General features: G+C 38.2%; 1 protein-coding gene across 2 annotated transcripts in view; it reads left to right on the top strand.

The window, feature by feature from the left end:
- Positions 1 to 15,585: 15,585 nt before the first annotated feature.
- dph6 (diphthamine biosynthesis 6) overlaps positions 15,586 to 19,992 on the top strand; it is a 66,160-nt gene continuing 61,753 nt past the window's right edge. Inside the window, exons 1-3 of one of the 2 annotated variants that reach the window (XM_062441030.1) lie at positions 15,586 to 15,713; positions 16,223 to 16,314; positions 18,073 to 18,257. In XM_062441030.1, the coding sequence (XP_062297014.1) occupies positions 15,691 to 15,713; positions 16,223 to 16,314; positions 18,073 to 18,257 (300 nt within the window). In that variant the 5' untranslated portion in view covers positions 15,586 to 15,690. The remainder of the gene's footprint in view (positions 15,714 to 16,222; positions 16,315 to 18,072; positions 18,258 to 19,992) is intronic. The other variant, XM_062441031.1, reaches the window with a different exon arrangement.

Raw genomic sequence — 19,992 nt, 5'->3', positions numbered from 1 at the left:
ACTCCCACCACCCTAAAATCATGGAAGGTGATGGAATCGGGGCGGCACAATCCAGGCAGCCCAGCAGATGGGGCATTGCCACGCAGTCCTGCCTCTGCAACAAACATACCTATCTAACAAACACTCACATATACACACAGAAAGACATGCACAAATGCACAAATATGATTGCACACAACATCTTCCCAGTTCCTCTGACCAACTACTCCAACTGGTCTCTGACTAAAACTGACAGTAAGTCCTATTTTCCAGACTGTAGTGGAAGCAGAACAAATGGCCTGTTGTCACAGTGTGGAGCCAGATGAGTGAATAAAAACAGAATTATTACTGTGCAGATGGCAAAAAGTGTCAGAATGTGAACTACTTGACTTTTAATATACACGTTTTTGCCGTTCAAATGTATTTTGCTACAGTTGAATTTGAGATGGATAATTATATGTTGGTACACTAGCTGCACAGCAGACACAGCTAGACTGAGGCCTCTAATTGAGCTCTGATTTGAAACATCAGTATAAACAAAAGCTTTACACACAGCAGGATGTAACAATTGATTCCATCTCTCTCCACAACTCTGTGTCCATCTCTTACTTTCTTTACTTACACCTCATTTCTTTACCACCCCATCAAACTCACCTCACAGTGCACACCAACCAGCACCAACATCTTCCCCAACCTCTACCTTGGCTGCCATCATTAGGGGTGGTGCTGTTCTCTCACCTGTCAGCTCCACTCGACCATGGATCAGTAGAGCCTCAGCTGGACCGTGCAGACCCCTGTCACTTTCCTTGACCCTTCCCTCTCTTCCTGGCTCCCATCTCTACCCCTCACCCCGCCCTTCCGCCTGCCCCGGGCTTCGGGCTCATGCAGCTGCTGTCCCACCATCCAGACCATTTCCCCCTACTCCTGCTGCAGATCAACCTCCCAGCCTCGATTCTAGACCTAGCCCCCAGCCTTAGCCCCCCGGCCCCTGTGCTTCTGTTGCCCCCAGCATGGATGGACCTATCCTCGGGCAAGGTGTGCCCCCATGTGGCTCGCCTGTCCAGAATACAGGTTATCAGCTCTGATCGCCGCAATAGACTTCTACCCGAACCTGCTGCCCTGAGGGGACGGAGAGAGAAAAACAGAGAGTAGAAAAGAGAGAATGAGAGTAGATTGAACAAAATAGGGAGTTGATGAGTGTGGGGAGGAAGAGGCTAGAAAAAGAGAAAGAGAGAGGAGGTAGGGATAGGGATGGAGTTATGCCTGGAGGCAGGGATGAGGCAATGAGTACGCCTCAAAAACAAGCAGGCAGTTGGAGACCACCACAGGCACTTCTACAGAGGGAGAACATGGGGGCTTTCAGGTGTGTGTCAAACACTAAGCAGCATGCTCTCTGTTCTCTGGTTCCTCTCCACAGCGACATGCTTTAGCCAACCCATGGACATCCAAAACCCAAACGAGACAGCTGAGCTGCTGTTTTGATTTGATTTGATTTGATTTGATTTGGTTTGATTCTTTCAGCCCCTTTTTTTCTTTATTTTCCATTTTCTTTTTTTCTTTTCCAAATCACTTTTCTTGTTGTTGTTCATTTTTGCTTGTTTTCTGTTTGTTTATCCAGTGGTTCTAAATTAACTTGAATGGATCTGTTTATGTGATGCCATATCATTCCCTGTCCAACAGATTTCATATCTGTTGCTGGACACTGAGTGTAAAACCAAACCATATGCCACCAATTGCTGCAAATTACCCTGGATCCCGATTATCAGCACTAAAAAACCTGTCCGAGTTTGAAGCGTCATTAATTCTCCAGTCGGTTTGTTTTGCAGTGAGATTGCCAAGCACTCAGTGAGGGTTGGTTTGTTATCGTGGTCGCAGACATTGTAATCAGGCCTCAATAATCACACTTCCAGAAGCGGAATGCGCCTGGGGTCCACGCCAACAGGCTCTAATGTGGGGCGCCGTGGGCCGCTAGCCTGCAGACACACAGGGCTGGCAGATGGAGGCTGCCATTAAATACGGACAATCAGAGAACACAATCACTGAGCAATACACTGTACACAGAGAGAAAGAAGGTACGAGATGTAAAGGCTTTGTGTAGATTTAGTGTCATTATAGCAATCTGTTTGATCCTTGATTGTGGTTAATGGCGTATAAGATCCACCACCTATAACACTGCCCTATAATGACATGTATATATGGATATAACATGTCCTTTCCCTGTGTGATACATTGTAGGGCTGTTAGGCAGGTAAAAAGGAAATTATAAACATAGATAAAACAAAATGAAAACATTTTATTTTTATTTTTTTTATTTTAATTCAGGCATGACAAAGAGAAGATGAAAATGTTGACTTTTTCTTTACTTGAAGAAAATATTTTCTTTTTAGGCTATGGTCAAAATCTAATCTGGGGCAAACAACTACCGCTAAAATTAATTTTGTTGCAAAACATTGCAGAAATGTATTTCAACATCGGCCTATACCATCGTAATACTGACTATATGTCACACAAATATCAGTCTCGCTGACAGATAAAGCACATTATCATCTGCATAACAATAGAAGACAGATGGGTTGGCCAGTTGACAGCATTTAGTTACAATTACTAATTCATCTATGATAATCTGAGATATTTGTTTGATGGAATAGCCCATCCACTGTTTTCTTTCTTTGTCTCTTTACGTCTCCTTTAACTCAGTCCTGGTCTCTATCAAACAGTCTTACATCCTCTCTCTGGGTTACAAGAATTGAGGTTTGTGGAGTCTTGGAACATGACTACAAGTGTTTCCTGTTTCCTTTCTGAGTGGAGAGACATGCAGAGGTGTTGGTAGATCCGCTATAGTAATCTAAGATACTTTGTACTGAGCCAGCTCTGCCAACATGCCGTATATCTCATTGTGACTTACTTATTACATCTACGTCTATGTTAACGGCAGAAATACAGCAGTGAACAAATGAATATGACATGTTAGTCACAACACAAGACCAGGGAGAGAAATCAGGAGAGGATGTAATTAAGGCCACCAGTTAAGTGACATGACATTGTATTTGCCACATAGTCCTCTACTGGATCAAACCATCAACGCTTTCTAATCAGATGTTCAATTTAAAAAATAGCACCTCTGTAAACTGTAAATCTTTCTCTGGTGAGGTCCAGGCTTTTGTGTTTCCCTTTTTCTAATTGTCCTGTGTCTCTGGATCATAAATCTCTCAGGGAAGAGCCATTAGCAAAAATGGCTGGCAGGGACATAGGGACATTGCAGTGCCATTCACATTGAGAGGATGTCCAGATACAGAATCAAGACACCACTACATGGTTGCAGTCCATTCACCAGGGTTAGATGACAGCATGTCTGGCTTGCCAGCTCCGCTTTTCTCATGTCAGCAACCAGCTAACCAATATTTGGGGTTTCTGTGATTAAAATGGTTTCCTTCCCAGTTCTCAGAGGAATGTAATTGTCGCATAATGTGCTCCCTGAATGTCATTGTGTTTGTGTGCTGTATGCTAACTTCTCCAAATAGTTAACAATTACAATGTGATCTGTTTCCTGAGCTCTTTTGCTTGATGCAATGTATCTCAACACAGTAGGTAAGACTGACTGACTCAGTAGATTGTAGACAAAAACAATGGCATCAAACAAAGCCTGACTAAAGCAGTGATGTGGAACACAGCAACCCCAGTCTCTAACTATTAGCAGGTCTTTTTTTTTTTTTTTACCATGTAAGCAGTGCTGTGAGTTGTGTGTTTCATGTGTTTAGGGCTTAACCCAGGGTGACGGCCAGCTCTGGGAAAACAACATGGAAAAGACTTCTCACAATCACATATCCTGTCTTAAGTGTTTTGGGGGATTTTGTGTAAATAGGACTCAGTCATTGCAGCAGTAAAATGATTTCCTGTTACAAGCACAGTGGTTTGCTGATGAACATCAAGTGGGACACGGCAGGAATTGACATCATGTAACACAGACATGGAAGCAATATGGAGGAAATTGCGGGGCATTTTTGCACACGCCATATGCGATAAATATGCAATATTCCCATGTGGTGGTGATTTTTTTCTGTGGTGCCTTTTAGCATGTGTCATTTTGCAGAGAGGAAAATGCCTCTTCCTAAGACGTCTGTTTCCAAATTTTCCCATGACTTTAAATAGATGTAAGTAATTCCCAACCATCTCTGAAGTGGACAGTAATATTATCTTTAATATGGTAATCATTGCAGAAAAAACATCTTTGAGCCTTGACTTTAGGACTGTGGAACAAGTGTGGGAAATTTATAACTAATCTATATGAGCATACCTTATTATTTCTATAAATCATCTCCGAGCCCAGGAACAGAGGTATAAATGACCTTAACCATTTCATTAAATCTAATTAAATTGAATTGACATTAAAAGTCATAATTTCTGGCTCTTTTTTCATAAGTGCAAATTAGATACGAGCCATGCTGGTTATCCTCAGTGTTAAACACATACTGCGTACAGTATTACAGAGTTAATGGGACAGATAATTGACAGTGAACCATAGGAGGTTAATAATAGATGCGTAATTGACTCCTATCAATTTGTCACACTGAACATCACTGTCTAAAGATCTCATTCATACAGAGAGCAGGCATTCCCAGCAATGACCATATTTCCTTTTTGTGATCACCACTTTTGGGAAGTGTATGAACAAGTTCAGAACAAGGCCATAAAAGACAAAGTTTTAAGTTTTTTTTTTAAAATTATTGTCACTTTCATGAAACATCATACACGATTTACATATTATATTTATTGCTTCATAAGCTGTAATGTAATGTGCATCATGAGTATGTGGAACCACACATGCATACAAACTACATAATCATGTCAGACAAAATAAAATAAATAAAAAATGGTATGTTCACTGATAAAGCTGTGGTTATGTCATGATGCAGACAGTTTTGTTTTGTTTTGTTTTTTCATGGGAAACAGTAAAAACAGTGTCTTATATAAAGCCATGATCTAAGAAATAGTGTGCGTGGATACATTTATATGGTGTGTGTGGATAAATATATCGCCTATATATCATATATATATATATATATATATATATATATATATATATATATATATATATATATATACCATAAATATGAAAGCACCAGAAGCTGTATTTATACACAAGCAATAATATGAACAAGCAATTGATTGGGTGAAGCACAGTAATTTACTGTATACTTTACTGTTCTATTACTGTTTATGCTCTCTGGACATCCTGACAAGTATTTCCCACTTGAGTATGAATTTGTCCATCAACACTAAGGAAGTGCAAGTTTATTTTTTCTGACGCCACTAGACAGAATATGGCAGACCTGACTCCTCATTGTGAATGGTGAATATGATAGGTCAGCTACTGTCCCAGGCCCTCTAGGCCTTGCACGATTCTTTGGTAGACGCTGTTTATAGATATCTCTTTCACCTTTTTCCTCCTAAACAATTAGTGAGCAGGCCAAGAGGAAACCTGCCCTGTGAGACTATGACTCACATTCCAGACAGTGCAGACAGCTGTAGGACATTACACAATATGGACAGGATAAATGTGGGTAAAATGTTCTTTAAATGCAATTCACTTGTATTCACTTAATAATTAATAGTGAAAACTGTTGGAAAAGAAAACAAACAAAAAAGTTTTGATGCTATGATTTCAACTGACTAATAATGTTTATTCTCCTGTGTTGCACAATGAAGTTGGAATAATTAAATAGTAAATACTGCTGCTCTCCCTCTTTAACTCATGTTTATTTTATGCACTAGAGGCTCATCGACTCATAATTTGAATGAATGTAAATGGTGTGCATTGGAACACAGGGTTGGCAGTGTGCCATGCATCACTCGGGGGTCTTAAACAGTTTGAGAGCAGACTGATAGATGAACCTTGGTGGAGATATGTGGCTGGATGGAGAAGGGAAGGTGTTGGAAGGTTGAGAGTATTAATCATAGCAATTATTGAAAGTGTTTTTCGCTGACATCATCGTGTGGACCCATATATCAGCCAGGAGCAGCATGCTTATGACTTAGTGACACATGCTGAGTGGAGGACATTGAGCAGTAAAAATTAGCAAGTTATACAGAGTGAAAAATGAAGCCATCAGAGAGCCATAAGCAGCCAGCATTTGTTATTCCAAAGAATCCATTCCAGGAACTGGCCTTTTTGTGGATGTTATTGTTTGTGTCATCGTTGTTTTTGCTGTGAAATCATTCCTTAACAGATTTACATCTATTGTGTTGGTCTACCATGCAATCATAGTTGCTTAGGAAATAAGTGGGCTCCAAGTAGAAACAACAGATGAATAGTGTTTCATTTCTGCAGGAAACAAAAGAAGTACAGACATAAATTGATAATGTCAAGAGATTCACACGCAAGTGATCTAAAATAATACTAGATGTGAGTTTGTGCGTGGATGTTGGTGTTCTCTTTGTCCTACCGCAGGAAGCAGCAAATACCAGGCTCTTGAATCAGTGTTCTCAGGGCCAGAGGAGACTTTCCTTAGTAGAAGTGAGCAGAACATTCAAAGTACTCTGTGTAATTAGCTCAATATAGAAATTCTAAAATGATGCACCTTCATTTTGGTGTTTTCTGTACAAATAGGCCATATAATGTCGACTTTTTCTTTTTTTCTTCTTTATGCTGTGTCCATTTTTGGATCTTCAATGTACGTTTTTTTGGCTTTATTACTCCAGTATAACAAGAAAAGTCACTTCTTCAACTCTGGGTGTTTATATCCAAAGTAAGATCTTATGTTTGGAATGATTACAATGCAGTGAAAGTATGTGAACACTTTTTTCAAATTTGAACCTTGAGTATCTGCACTATGTCAAAAAAGTACTTTGGTGAATGTCTTTCTTCTGTCTTCATTTTAGCTGGTTGACACACAATGAAAGAATGGCGCACTTCTTTTTACATGACACTTATTTATACACTGTGCCGCTCTTTCGTCATGCTCTGTGTAAGCCTGTGCGTCGCTCCTTCCCTCCCTAAATTTAAGATGTTGTAAACACACTGCAGCCTCTCCCTCTATGGAAACTCTTGGGAACATCAGAGGGGTCCTTGGGTCTCTTACGTCTCACCGACGGCTGCATCAGCTCCTCTGGGCAACCGCCCAATTGGCTGGAAGTCTGCTGCCCTGACCCTGAACCCTAAGTATGAGGGGTTAGCCAAGGGCCAGCTCAGAGGCTGAGGGTGGGTGTGGTGATGGAGGTCAGGATGGGAGAGGAGGAGGGGAGAGACAGCTATTAAACACAACAGAGGAAGACCCATCAGGATGTGTCTTTTATAGCTGGCTGGTACTTGAAGGCATCAAACCCCACTCCCACAGATGAGAGGCAGGCAGTCCAGCTAGCAGATGAATCCTGTAAGGGTGGAAATGATGGGGTCAGGGTTTTTACAAGGTCAGGACGAGGTTAGTGGAGGGTCAGCAACTCAGTAATCCCCCCTTTCAGTCTGGGGCACTTGAATGCAGTTAACTGTCCCACCAATACCCTCACACAGTAGCGCTTAACATGTGTTAAGATCTAAATGACTTAAAGGTCCGGACTGGAGGTTTTAGAACCATTATTCCATCAACCCTTTAACATAAAAGTTTTGATTCCTTCAAGGCAGTCATTTGCTTCCTAAACTTACATGCTATGAATTTCCAGATTTGTAATCTATCAAAATTGAAACTTTTTTTCTTACTTTTATTTTAATGGTAAAACAGTTGCAACAATGGGGCCATTTTGAAAAGATTCTGTGGTGGTGCATTCCATGTTTGAGAGTTGGCTATTTAAAAGCATTGCATTCTTGAGCTGTGCTGTCAGAAAATCGAACCCAGAAGACAAGCTTGATCTAAAACCAGATGGTATGCATTGGAAAATGGTTGATACTAATGTTAAATTTGGGATCTGGTTCTTTAAGTGAACCTTCATCCATAGACTTTCTTATACCGCAGAAAATCTGTATCCATCATCATCATCACCCCCAGATGACCCCACACCTCCTGCCCCTTTACAAACTTTCAACCTTCCAGCCCTCCTCCCTTAACACTGTCTCGTTCCTTGTTTCATTTTCATTACAACCCTCCTGCGGGGACTTGAACTTGTTGCCCCGCCTGAACTCGGGTGACAGCTCACTAAATCACTGCCTTTTAGTGGTGCTGCCCCCTTTTTTATACACTTTAATCACCAGACTCCAGTAACCAGGAATATTGGGCCCAGTGTATGGAATTCTCCTCATAAAAGAAAGGCAGAGGCCACTGATGTGCTTCTCATGGCAAAATCGCTGCTAGAATCCATCTTGTTCTTGCTGAGACGGTGGTGGGGAATTGATGGAGGCGGGGGTTCTTTCTTACGGGTGACAATCAATCGCTCAGGATCAACAGGTTTTAGGCCATAAACTTGAGGTCATCTCCTATCTAGCCGGCAGTTTCTCATCTGGCAATGCCGGTGTTAATGCTAGTAGGAGGCCTTGGATTTTGTTTGTTATTTATGGTTAGTCACAGGTTTAGAAATGGTTCTGAATGATCGGAGGCTATCTTTCACACACTGCCTGTCACACCTTTAAAATGGTTAACCCCCTGTGTGCACACTGTGGTAGTGGAGTGTAGAACAACAGTGGGGATATAATGTATTAACAAACTTTTGTAAATAATAAAACTTATATATGTATGAATCCATAAGTTGATCCCTTACTGAATAGGATCTCTACAAATCTAATGCTGAATGCCTCTTTATTCTCACTATTCTCATCCTCTGCTTCTCATCAGTGCCTGCCTTGATCAATCACTTTTCTCAATGCTCATCCCTCCTCTGTGCGCCTTCTTGTCCTCTTCCTCTCCCTTTATTTCATCTCCAACCCAGAATTAATCCTTATCCTCCCTAAGGAAGCCTACTTCGTGCAGCAGTGAGGGTATTTAGAGCCAGTGTTGACATTGGACAGCACGTTAGACAAATATCCCCAACTCAAAACCACAAGACAAATGGCAGACCAGAGCTTGCTGTGCTCTGGCAGTCAGTTTGGAGGTCTGGCTTAGCTGTGGCCAGCTATTCAGCACAGGTGACGTCTTACTGCAAGAAAAATACAGACAGCTAAGGATGGAAGGTGGACAGATGAAAGAAAATGTGGGGGTAGGATAAAAAGGGGAAGGGATAGATGGATAGAAAATGGAAGGAAATAAGAGAGATGTGCTTAGACAGTGTGGCATCATTATGTAATAACTAAAAAAGTTATATGTGCATTATAAATCTTGTGGTAATATTGATGTTCAGTCTTCAAATGCAAGAAAATAAAACTAAATGATTTCTCATCAGAGACTACACATGGTCGGTTTTATAGAAACCAAAAAGTTGGTTGTGGCCTGATGGCGGGTTATAGGTGCACATTACATAATCTCAAGTTGGAAACAAATACACATAGCCACACGCAGACGGCACTCCCATGCAGACCTGTGACAAGCTATCTACGCACACTCAACACATAACCACACACAAACACAGCACACAGACAGCACCACAACACACACACTCTTCAGAGATATGGGGCCCGTTTTGACAACCGCCAAGTTAACTTGGCATTGGTCGGACTGGAGTGATCCAAGAAAAGCAGAGCGGACCCACGAGGGGGCTGGGGCTTTTGTGTTTGTGGAGTGTCACACTTCATCACGAGGGAAACCCATAACAGGCCCAGGAAGACCTTTGAAGCTATGGGAGGGGTGTGTGGGAATCGCCTCTGTGGCTACCTCTGATGTCAACTCCAATATTCTGATTGCAGGCTATTTCCTGGATTAGGATTGTGTTTGTCGGCCGAAAAGGGAAACTGTCCGAGGATTGTATATCAGAGAGCAGACAAGATAATTACGGCACACTACCAGACAATTTACAGACTAAAAAGTACGTCACTAACACTGGCCATTGTATTAAAATTACTTACCACCTACTATCAGAAAAGCAAGAATATATCCTTTTAAAGATGCAGTGTAGGCATCTGGTGGAATGAACTTGGCAGAAATACATTACAATATTCATGAGAATGTTTTAATAAGTGTATAATCACCTGCTAATAAGAATTGTTGTGTTTTCATTACGTTAGAATAAGTGCTTTATATATCTACATAGGGAACGGGTCATCTTCCATGTTGCACTGCCATTTTCTACAATTCCAGTGTTTGGTTAGTTCAGAAAAGACAAACCAAACACTGGCTCTAGAGAGGGGCTTTCATGTTTTAGAGTTTTTCAAATTTTTTGCGTTTTCAAATTTTTCAAATTTTTCATGACCAAGGTGCTGCTATACTGGTCCTTAAAGTAATAAATTTGCATATGCTTCAAAGTTCACTACAAATAGTATATGTGTCTGGACAGACATGAATGTAAAGTGCAACTTGACTGGTTGGAGGAAGCATACAACCATAAGGCGGTATATTTAGTTATTTATAGGATTCGGATTGCACAGCTAGGCTAAATGTCCAGTGGTTTGGATTACTGAGTGGAGAGTGTCTCTGTAAACCATTAGACTAAAGATCTTGTATGTAGAACAGTGTTTGGCAGCAGGGTCAGGTGATAGCAGTGCGTGCAGTTTGCTTTGGCAGCTTCATAATTAGTGGAATGGTGGCGTACTTTAATGGACCACATCCTTTTGGCTGGGGCTTCACAGGGCTTAACCACTGAAGCCATAATTTGATTCTAGGATGCTAGAAGCGGGGCAAGACAATTTCAAATCAAGGACAAATATTCAGGAAATTACATTTGTACTTAGGGATGGTTGGCTGGTTTGTACGCTGGAAAGTTTTCTGCAGTGCTGGACGGTAAGGGAAGTGATTTTTTTGAGTAATATACTTATTCACTTCCTATAGGGTCAGATGAGAAGATTGATACGACTCTTGTGTGTCTAGTAAATATAAGGGAGCAGCCAGCAGCTGATTAACTTAACTTAGCACAAGGACTGGAAACAACTTAGGCTACCTGTTCTGTTGAAGGTAACAAAACCTGCCCGTCAGCACTTTTAAGGCTCTTCAATTATGTATCTTTTTAGTTTAATCCATGCAAGCATAAAAATGACAAGTTTCAGTTTTAAGGGGGTTATGACAATCAAGAAATAAAGAAAAAAAAAGTTTTAATCAGTAATTTCAGCAAGTGCTCCAAAACTATTAAAATATTTACACTCAAGTGACAAAGCCTTACCAAACCTTAACCATATTGCTACATCATAAATGTATTTGTTTTTCTATACTGATTTCTAACTGTTTTAAAAGGCACAGATTATGTTGTCCTGCCAATAATGGCGTCAAATCAGAAAAAGCTTTCACTGTATATGTGTCATTCTGGAGAGAATGGACCAACAATGTATTTTGCCATTTATTTTGGAGGACTTATTGATATATTTGTACCACCAGTTTAACACTAACTGAATATAGAGGTGTAACAGTACAGCCAGTTCACAGTTTGGTATGACAAATACAACTGTATTTTCAAGTATATTCATACACTTATTCATATATTGTATATTCATTCTTTAGATCCATTATTTATAATAACAATAATAAAATGCCAAAATTAGAATGTTCATTTATAAAGACCAAATGTCTGAACTTGGGTGGGCTCAAAAGCCAAAAAATCAACTTCAGTGCTATTAAATTATTGTTAAAAAAACAACAACCCAGAACCTTCAGCATAATTGATTGATTGATGTAGTCGATATAATAATCCATTCTTTCATTAATTTTAATTTGTGCAAAGTATCACATATTTGAGATTTGAAATATGGTAACACTCAATTAAATTAGTACCAAATCAATTCTGGTTGGATCAAAACATGATTATAAATACAAGTAGTACTGACTCAGCACTACTTTGAAATGGCTCTCTCAAAAGCTCTTTATAAGCAAAGATATTTATTATTTTGAGGACCAAATAATAATTATCAGCAAAATGATCTTAGGACTTTCACAAAAGAGTAGCAGCTCCTGAGGCAAAACATTTTTCATCTATTTGTATGCTTACATAGTTTAGAAGCCAAATGGAATAAGGCTAAAAGCCGGATTTTCATTGGGGGATTTAGAAAAAAAAACTCAATTACTGTTTGCAGACTGGGATTGTTGTCAAAGACGATGCCATGATCAAACACAATTTGGATCACACCACAACTTTATTTCACATTCTCTCACATTTCCAATCAAGGACCGATTAGCCTCAGACATTAATGAGCCTACTAATCCATTTGGGCCCCTCATGATAACAGTTAATTGTCTGTAAAAATGTGTGCAGATTCCCGTTTGGGTTGTTTACTAACTGATTTGGATGTGGTTAGGCCCTAAAGAGGTATCATTATGTTGATAGTGCTTTGGAAAATGAGCCCCTGATGGAAGCATCACCAGGGTGGAGTACAGTTAAGAATACACAAAACTGCTTTTAACCATCATTCACTTGAGTGCAAATTTATCACAAATTTAAGATAACATTTGGCTATCATCATGTATAATAAGAATGACTTTTCTGTTTTGCTTACACACTATGGAGGGAAGTTAACCTTTTCTGCATAAGCCTCTAATACTTTTGGATAGACTTCGATTCATACTGTAAGGTCCAGGAAAAAAAAGAGCAGGACTGGACTGGACTTCCAGATGTTCCAGGCAAAATGGCATAATTTGGCACTGCATTTTCTGTGTCCTCTGCTTCTTGTTTGTGGCTTGGTTGAAACTTCAATCCAAATTACATTAAAATTCAAATCCAATTTGTGTTCTGCATAAAGTCAGAATTAGAATTGCACATTGGTTTGAGTTGTAGCAGAAAGCTCTCTTTGACAGCTGTTACTAATGTTTACTTAAATGAGAGGAAATTGGGATTACTCACAGTGTTGAGGGTAAACTATGGAACCACTGTCTTAAGATACTTAATGTTCACATGAGCTTTCATGTAATAATTGTAATCCACTGTACAATGTAAATGTTCCATTTTCCATTGCATTTATAATTATTTGAGAAACTGTCTAAGGTTAATAATTTTATTCACCATGGTTTCTTCTAAAATTTATTTGACGTGAACATGGTCTACATTTTTGAAAGGGGACAATATTTATCTTATTACTAGTGTATTTGAACAGAACCATATCAATAGGAAATTATTTTACACTGAATTACAACAAAAAAAGGTACAGAGATAAAAACCTGTTGACAGAATGTACAACCTTGTTTCTTTCCGTAATCTTTTGTGCAAATAATTTTAATTTTAAAGCAATACAATTCTGCAGATTGTGTCTGCTCATTGTTGCATTGTTGTTGAAATACTCACAATCCAGAATTCATGTAGCACATGTAGCTGCTTTGTCATGTTGTTGAGGGGACTAGGACTGTGTGTTTGTATTCTGGCCACTCAGAGTGCAACCTTGGCCGGCCTGTTCTGACACTCAATTTATCGTCCTGTGATTTGAGGCCTTAGTTTCTCATTACACCCAAAGTTTTTGTGTCCTTGTGTGACAAAAATTAGTTTGTGTGTCTGTGTAAATCACCTGTCATATGCACATGCTCCTTTAAGAAAAGGCCATGGGTGTCATTTGATTCCTGCTGCCTTGCTTTCATATTTATGCGTCTCATATTCACGTCCATTGGCTGTGTCTCAGTTGAGCTATCCATCAACACTTTTTATCCCCATCACACCAACAATACGGATATAAAACGCTCTTTTACATCAGCAAAACGCTACCACAAATAAAACCAGAAGCACATGCCTCTTTATTTGTCTGGGTAATAAACTACATAAATTAAAAACTGATAAGTGACAAAATTTGCATTAGTCATATCCTATGGGTCTAGACTTTAATGGAAATGACCAGAGGCAGTATATAAAATATAACCTACAAAATTGAACAACATAGGTGATATATTAATAAGTTAACAAAACTGAAGGACAAGCAGACCCAAGGGGATGTGTCCTGCTCTCTCCAAGACAAGGCCATTTTTCAAACAAGCATGTCAAAGAAACAAATCATAATGACTATATCTCTCATACTGTCCAATGTTATTTTCCATATTTTTTTTAAATATTAATTTTAGAAATTGATTTGTGTCTGTTTTTTGTTGTCATGGTCTCTATAGAGTATTTCTATTTACCTACCCGAGGACTGAGAAAGAATATTACCTGTCTAGTAATACTGTATCTCTAAAAAAATACATCAAACTTCTAGGAAGTTTATATTTTTATTGTAGCCACATGGTTCATGTTAAAGAAACTAGACTAGTTAAATACTATAAATAAATTAAAAGAGAAAGAAAATTACAAATACATCTTTTATATTATCACATTGAATCAGACCTATCCATAAATATAGGAGCTGCTTTTCCTTGTATTGTTTAGATTTATTTCATACAGCAATTTTGTGAATACATATTCACATACGAAAAAAAATATCCCAGTTCTCCATCTGTACTGTCTGCACCACAACACAAATGATGCTCATCTGCGGGATGTAGATTTTAGCATACTGTATATTCAGAATGATAAAGCAAAAACAAAAACAAAAAAGGGAATGTAGTTAAAAGCAAAGGGATGAAGAGATGTCTCTCTCAATTTTGTACACTCAAAACAAAATCAGTTGCCTTTGGCCTGCTTAGGGGTAGAAGGTGAGGGAAGCACACAAAAGCAGTGCAATTATTCTGCTCTGGCACAACAACAGAGAGCAAAAAGAGCATCAAAGGCTTTCCTCTGAGCAAAATAGGGCTCCCTCAGAGGAAAACCGCAACCTGTGTGTGAATACCATTGCATGGACTTTTGGTCCTCTTGAGAGACAAGAGGCAAAAGGATGTGTGTCAGTGTCAGAATTAAGAGAGTTACCGTTCATAGCCACATTGACTACATTAGTTTATAACTGGCAGTTTACAAAATTTGCTTTGAATGTGGTAAATTTATAAATTTTATGAGATGTCTTTGTGCTGGTGTGAATGCATAGCTATATGTAGTTGCTGTTGTACATGTGTAAAAGAGAGAGATAAATATTTGTATTTCTTTTCTACTTTTATTTTTTATCGTGATAATATTTTATTCTTTATAAAATGTATTATTTCTATTATTTCATAATTACTTTTACTCAATTAAGATTTAAGATAAGATAAGATAAGATAAGATGTATATTTATTGATGTGAGAAATTTAAATTGGCACAGTAGCTACAGTGGGGGAAAAAGTGGCAGCATAAGGGTGAAAGTGATACAATATATAAAATAAAATACAGTATACAGTAATCAATCTCTGTGTAAGTAAATATGCAGGACATAAATATGCAACATGCAGAAGTTTCTTGCTTTACTTTCTTTTGTTTTGATTTGTTTTTTGATTTGCTTTTCCTTAATGCAGTTATATGGTTTAATGTGAATACTGTACACATAATCTGTCTTTTTTATTTAAAAAAATACATTTTACCCTTACTCTGTGAAAACTGTACAATGTGATTTATCAATACTCTACTTCCGTGTGGTAAAACCAATAAAGATACATTTGGGTTGATTTTGAATTTAAGCAGATGGATAGATTTTCTATCAGGCATAATAAAGGGCATCTTGGTGTATAAATAGGGTCCTCTGTCAACCCGGAAGCGTAGCTCTCACGTGTTATTGTGTACATGCACCGGTTGCCATGCACAGTTGTTGCTTACCTCTACGAGCTGATTTCACATTGTACAAAACTATAGCGATCACGTTTGGAGTCTGTAGAGTTTTGAGAGAGTCTTAAAAGGATGAAAGTGGTGGCGTTGATAAGGTAACCGCATCCTGTCACTGCAGCAGCGCTCTCACAGCCCTGTCACTTTATGCTAGCACGACAGAAACTAATTCACAAACTCAAAACTGTCATTAAACATCGGAAAACGTGTATATATGAAATGCAAGGTGGTATAATTGTAAGCTACAATTGTTATAAACAGTAATGTACCTTGTCACTTATATAGTCTGGATTTTACGTAGTGTTTTGATCACTTTATGGTTTTAATGATTTATATGTATATATATATATATATATATATATATATATATATATATATATATATATATATATATATATATATATATATTTTTATTTTTTTATTTTTTTTTATTCTATAAACTCTAATGGTAAATGGAAATAAGCCTCTTCAGTCACAAATAGCTTCTTCATCACTGAATATTAATTGGGAACACTAACTGTACACCTCTGATAAAGTATAGGTCTGTATCTTAATGATTTAAAAACACAGCTTTACATCTGTGTGTATTTTTCGTGCTGTGTTCTAGTGGAGGCAAGGACAGCTGCTACAACATGATGCAGTGTGTTGCTGCTGGGCACAGGATCGTAGCTCTTGCCAACCTACGTCCTGCTCACACAGGTGAGGAAGATGTGCTGCTGGTGTTTAAATATGTTCTACAGGGGCCAGTAGAGCTATATGGGTCAGCCAGCTGCACTTCTGCAGACCAAGAAACTGAGTACTGTACATAAATAAAGTGCCGCAGAAGTTGATGTACTGTAAATCCCACAGGAGTGAAGGTGTGTTAGTGTTTGCAGCATGATAGCAGATGGTTACTTTGACTCAGACCACGACATGTAAAAATGTACATTGTAACTGCTATGAGTTTTTATTACTGTTCTTGGTGCCAGGTGTTTGTTCTCACTTTTATGTGGTCATTTTATTTTCTGCAATATTGTGAAATTTTAACATTTTTTAGGTGGAGGCTTTAAATAAGCCCATTCAGGTTTTCTGCCCCTCACTGCACTGCTTTTTTTCTGTCATTATCTGTCATTTTTTGTATAAATTTTAACTTGTACAAACTCAACTAAACTAAACTCCTTATGTGCTAAAAGTAAATCAGTTATAAAAACAAAATGAAATAAACACAAAAAATAGCTTAAGTAAATAATGAACAGTAAAACCAAATTTTGACCTGTTTTTCCCATGGACACTTTAATTTCTTTATGTCAGTTTTCATAATCATACGATCATACTCCATTGGTCCATGGTTTTATTCTATTTCATTTATTTATTGATTTTTTATTATTTAAAAAAAAATCCTACATATGCCCTTTCTCTTCTGCATTTCTAGGTCTTATGTAAAGCACCTTGAATTGCAAAGAAATAAACTTGCCTTAGACACTTCAATGAAAAGTGAACTCTCTACATTTTTTAGAATGACTTTAAAGGTGCAATATACAACATCCAGCCCCATTAGACGTCGGCAAACAACAATTTGCAATGTACAATGTAGTAGTAATGGTGTCCTGAGCAGAGAATGAAGTCACACTCCCTCCGTGCGTGTTGTAATCCAAGCTTCTCTGTTCTTTGTTTTGATAGCTGGTCCGGCCCCCATGTGCTTGTTAGTGCATGTGAGTCCCGCCATTATAAACATGTCGGCTGGGTTATAATGTTTCTCATATCACTGCTACACAGTACACTAAAATATGTTTTTGAAAACATTTTAGGCAAGAAATAGGCCATGCAGTAAAATAATCTTGATTCATATTTGATCAGTGCTGCCTAGTTTGACTGTTTCATCTGAGTTTTATGAGCTGTTTTTTTTTTTTTTAACTTTACTAAGTAAACCAAGTGCACATTTGTTTTGGTCTGAGATGCTGACACTATAGTGTGACATCAAGTGGGGCTGAACATTGTATTTGCACCTTTAAACAATTGATTGGAATTATATGTATTTATTCAAAAGATTATTTCATTAAGTCTCATTTCTTAATTTTATAGTTAAAAATAAAGTCACTTTTATCACCATAGTTGTCATACTATTCACTATTCAGCTTAGTTCAGCTAAGGAGCACCTTCTAAGGCAGTAGATTAGTTAAGTGTTTCCTTTGGTATACCACAGGACTAAATGAAGCAATGAGCTGTAACCCTCTGATAGTGGTGACATACCTGCTCTCACACACTCAAGTCTCAGCTGTAGTATTTAAAATAAATGCATATTGAATGGTTTGAATTGCCCTCTGTACATTATGTTGCTTGCATCTGAATTGCTTCGGTTTGATCAGTCTGGACTATAGTAGAATTAATTGAACACCACACCCTGTGTATGTCAGTAAGCTCAGCATTAATAGCTTGTCATCAGATACTGGCTTAAACATCTTCTGCTCCATGCCACAGATGAGTTGGACAGTTACATGTACCAAACAGTGGGCCACCAGGCCATAGAGCTGTACTCAGAAGCCATGGATCTGCCCCTGTACAGACGCACAATTGAGGGCTCCAGCCTGGACACCGGCAGAGACTACAGTGAGACGGAAGGGGATGAGGTGGAAGACCTGTATCAGCTGCTGCACCATGTCAAGGTAGAACTCTCTGTACCAGCCACTAAAGAAATCAAGGATTTTTTGCCATAGCACAAAATCAGTGGTTGCCCAAGAGAATGGGGGCTGCTGAAAGACCTTAACACATGAAAAACCCACCCCTCCTATTGTATTTTATTACTGCATTCATACCATAACACTTTGTATTTTCATCACTAATAGTTACTTATGCATTAAAAAATGTAATACCGTATTGCTGTTCGTACCAATAACATGAATCCAATTAAAACTATAAGCAGCTGAAGTTACTGTACAGAACAGCACATGTTTATTAGACATTAAAGCCATCCCTTCTATGTTCTGTAAGATGATTTTCCCACCTTATGCAGCTAAATAGTGCAAGCATTTTGCTGCATATGTGAGTGAAATATTAGTTGGGTGCACTGGTGTGAGTGACTTTGACACAGATTGGTCCACAGCTTGGTTCTTGTGAGCAAAAAGCAAGGGACAATACATTCACATAAGCAGCTTGTCATTTTTGGCAGGTGTTGACCACTAGTTAAAGTGACAGACTTTACCAGGTCATATAAGCTGTAGGTAATTAATGACATTAATGACTAACTTGATGAGAGGCCAAAATTAAACTAGTTTGTTATCAGGTTTGTGTGCTATTTGCAGCCTGTAACTGTTTTTGACTGACTGTTGTTATAGTTCTTACAATACCAACAGAGTGATGCAAACAAGGTCACGTCAATATTCTCTCTGTTAAACTCTCATTCATTCAACATTGATGAGCCTATCTTGACTCTTCAAGTTCTTAGGTCTCACACTGGCAAAGAGTTGACTAACACTCAGAAGAAACAAAGCAGCCTTGTCACCCCTCTGCTGTCCTCAATCGTGTTACCTTCTAAACCTATTCGATTTATTTGAATATTTCCAATATTCGCACATGCTTTAGCCTTTGCCTAGTCCAACATCCCTTTAGGACATTTTTTGGGGTCTCTCTCTGTCTAGCTTAACATATCCAGTTCCTTCAGACATTTTTTGTTTGCCATTTTGTGCTGGAAAGATGCAGTAGATCAAACAGAGTACTCACTTAACTGCTATCAATATTTCTCTGGTATCACTATGTTTTTGATTACATCTACAGAGTTAATATGGATAGGTCTAGTTTATACATTTTGCATAAATATGTACAATTTCTGATTTTACGTATGCAAATGTTAATAATTATGGTAATGTAAAGCATAAAATATATCCTCACAGCAATTAACAAACATATACACAAACCTACAGTATAAATGCACACATATACATATAGTTACAGGAAGCAAAGCAATTGCACTAGACCCCCTGGAACCAGCCAAATGAACTAATGGCATTAATTAATGGTTCTGACCATAAATATGGAATTAATAATATAAATAATTTGATTTTAACACATAATGTAAAAGGCTTTAAACATTATTTACATTTAGTCTCATTTGGAATAGTTGTATAATACACCATAATGATGTGAATTCACTATTATAATGCCTCATTGAATGTATACAAAACTAGTCATCGTTTTGACTCCTTGCCACCACTGACATATGCTTGACTGCTTTTTAGGAACAAGCTCTCAGAGCACTACTAAATTTCTCATCTCGGCTAAGGTTCATGACATATGTCACACTGTTGAGATGTTTTACAAGTCTTTCTCTATGGATTCAGAGTCACTTAGTAGCCCATCAGCATTGTCTCAAAGAGACTTTGCTTGTCTAGTTTCATCTGGGCT

Source organism: Scomber scombrus, chromosome 19 (genome assembly GCF_963691925.1).
Source record: "Scomber scombrus chromosome 19, fScoSco1.1, whole genome shotgun sequence".
Taxonomy (NCBI): Eukaryota; Metazoa; Chordata; class Actinopteri; order Scombriformes; family Scombridae; genus Scomber; species Scomber scombrus.
The sequence above is the reverse complement of the archived record's forward strand: the minus strand, read 5'-3'. Positions and strand labels throughout refer to the sequence as shown.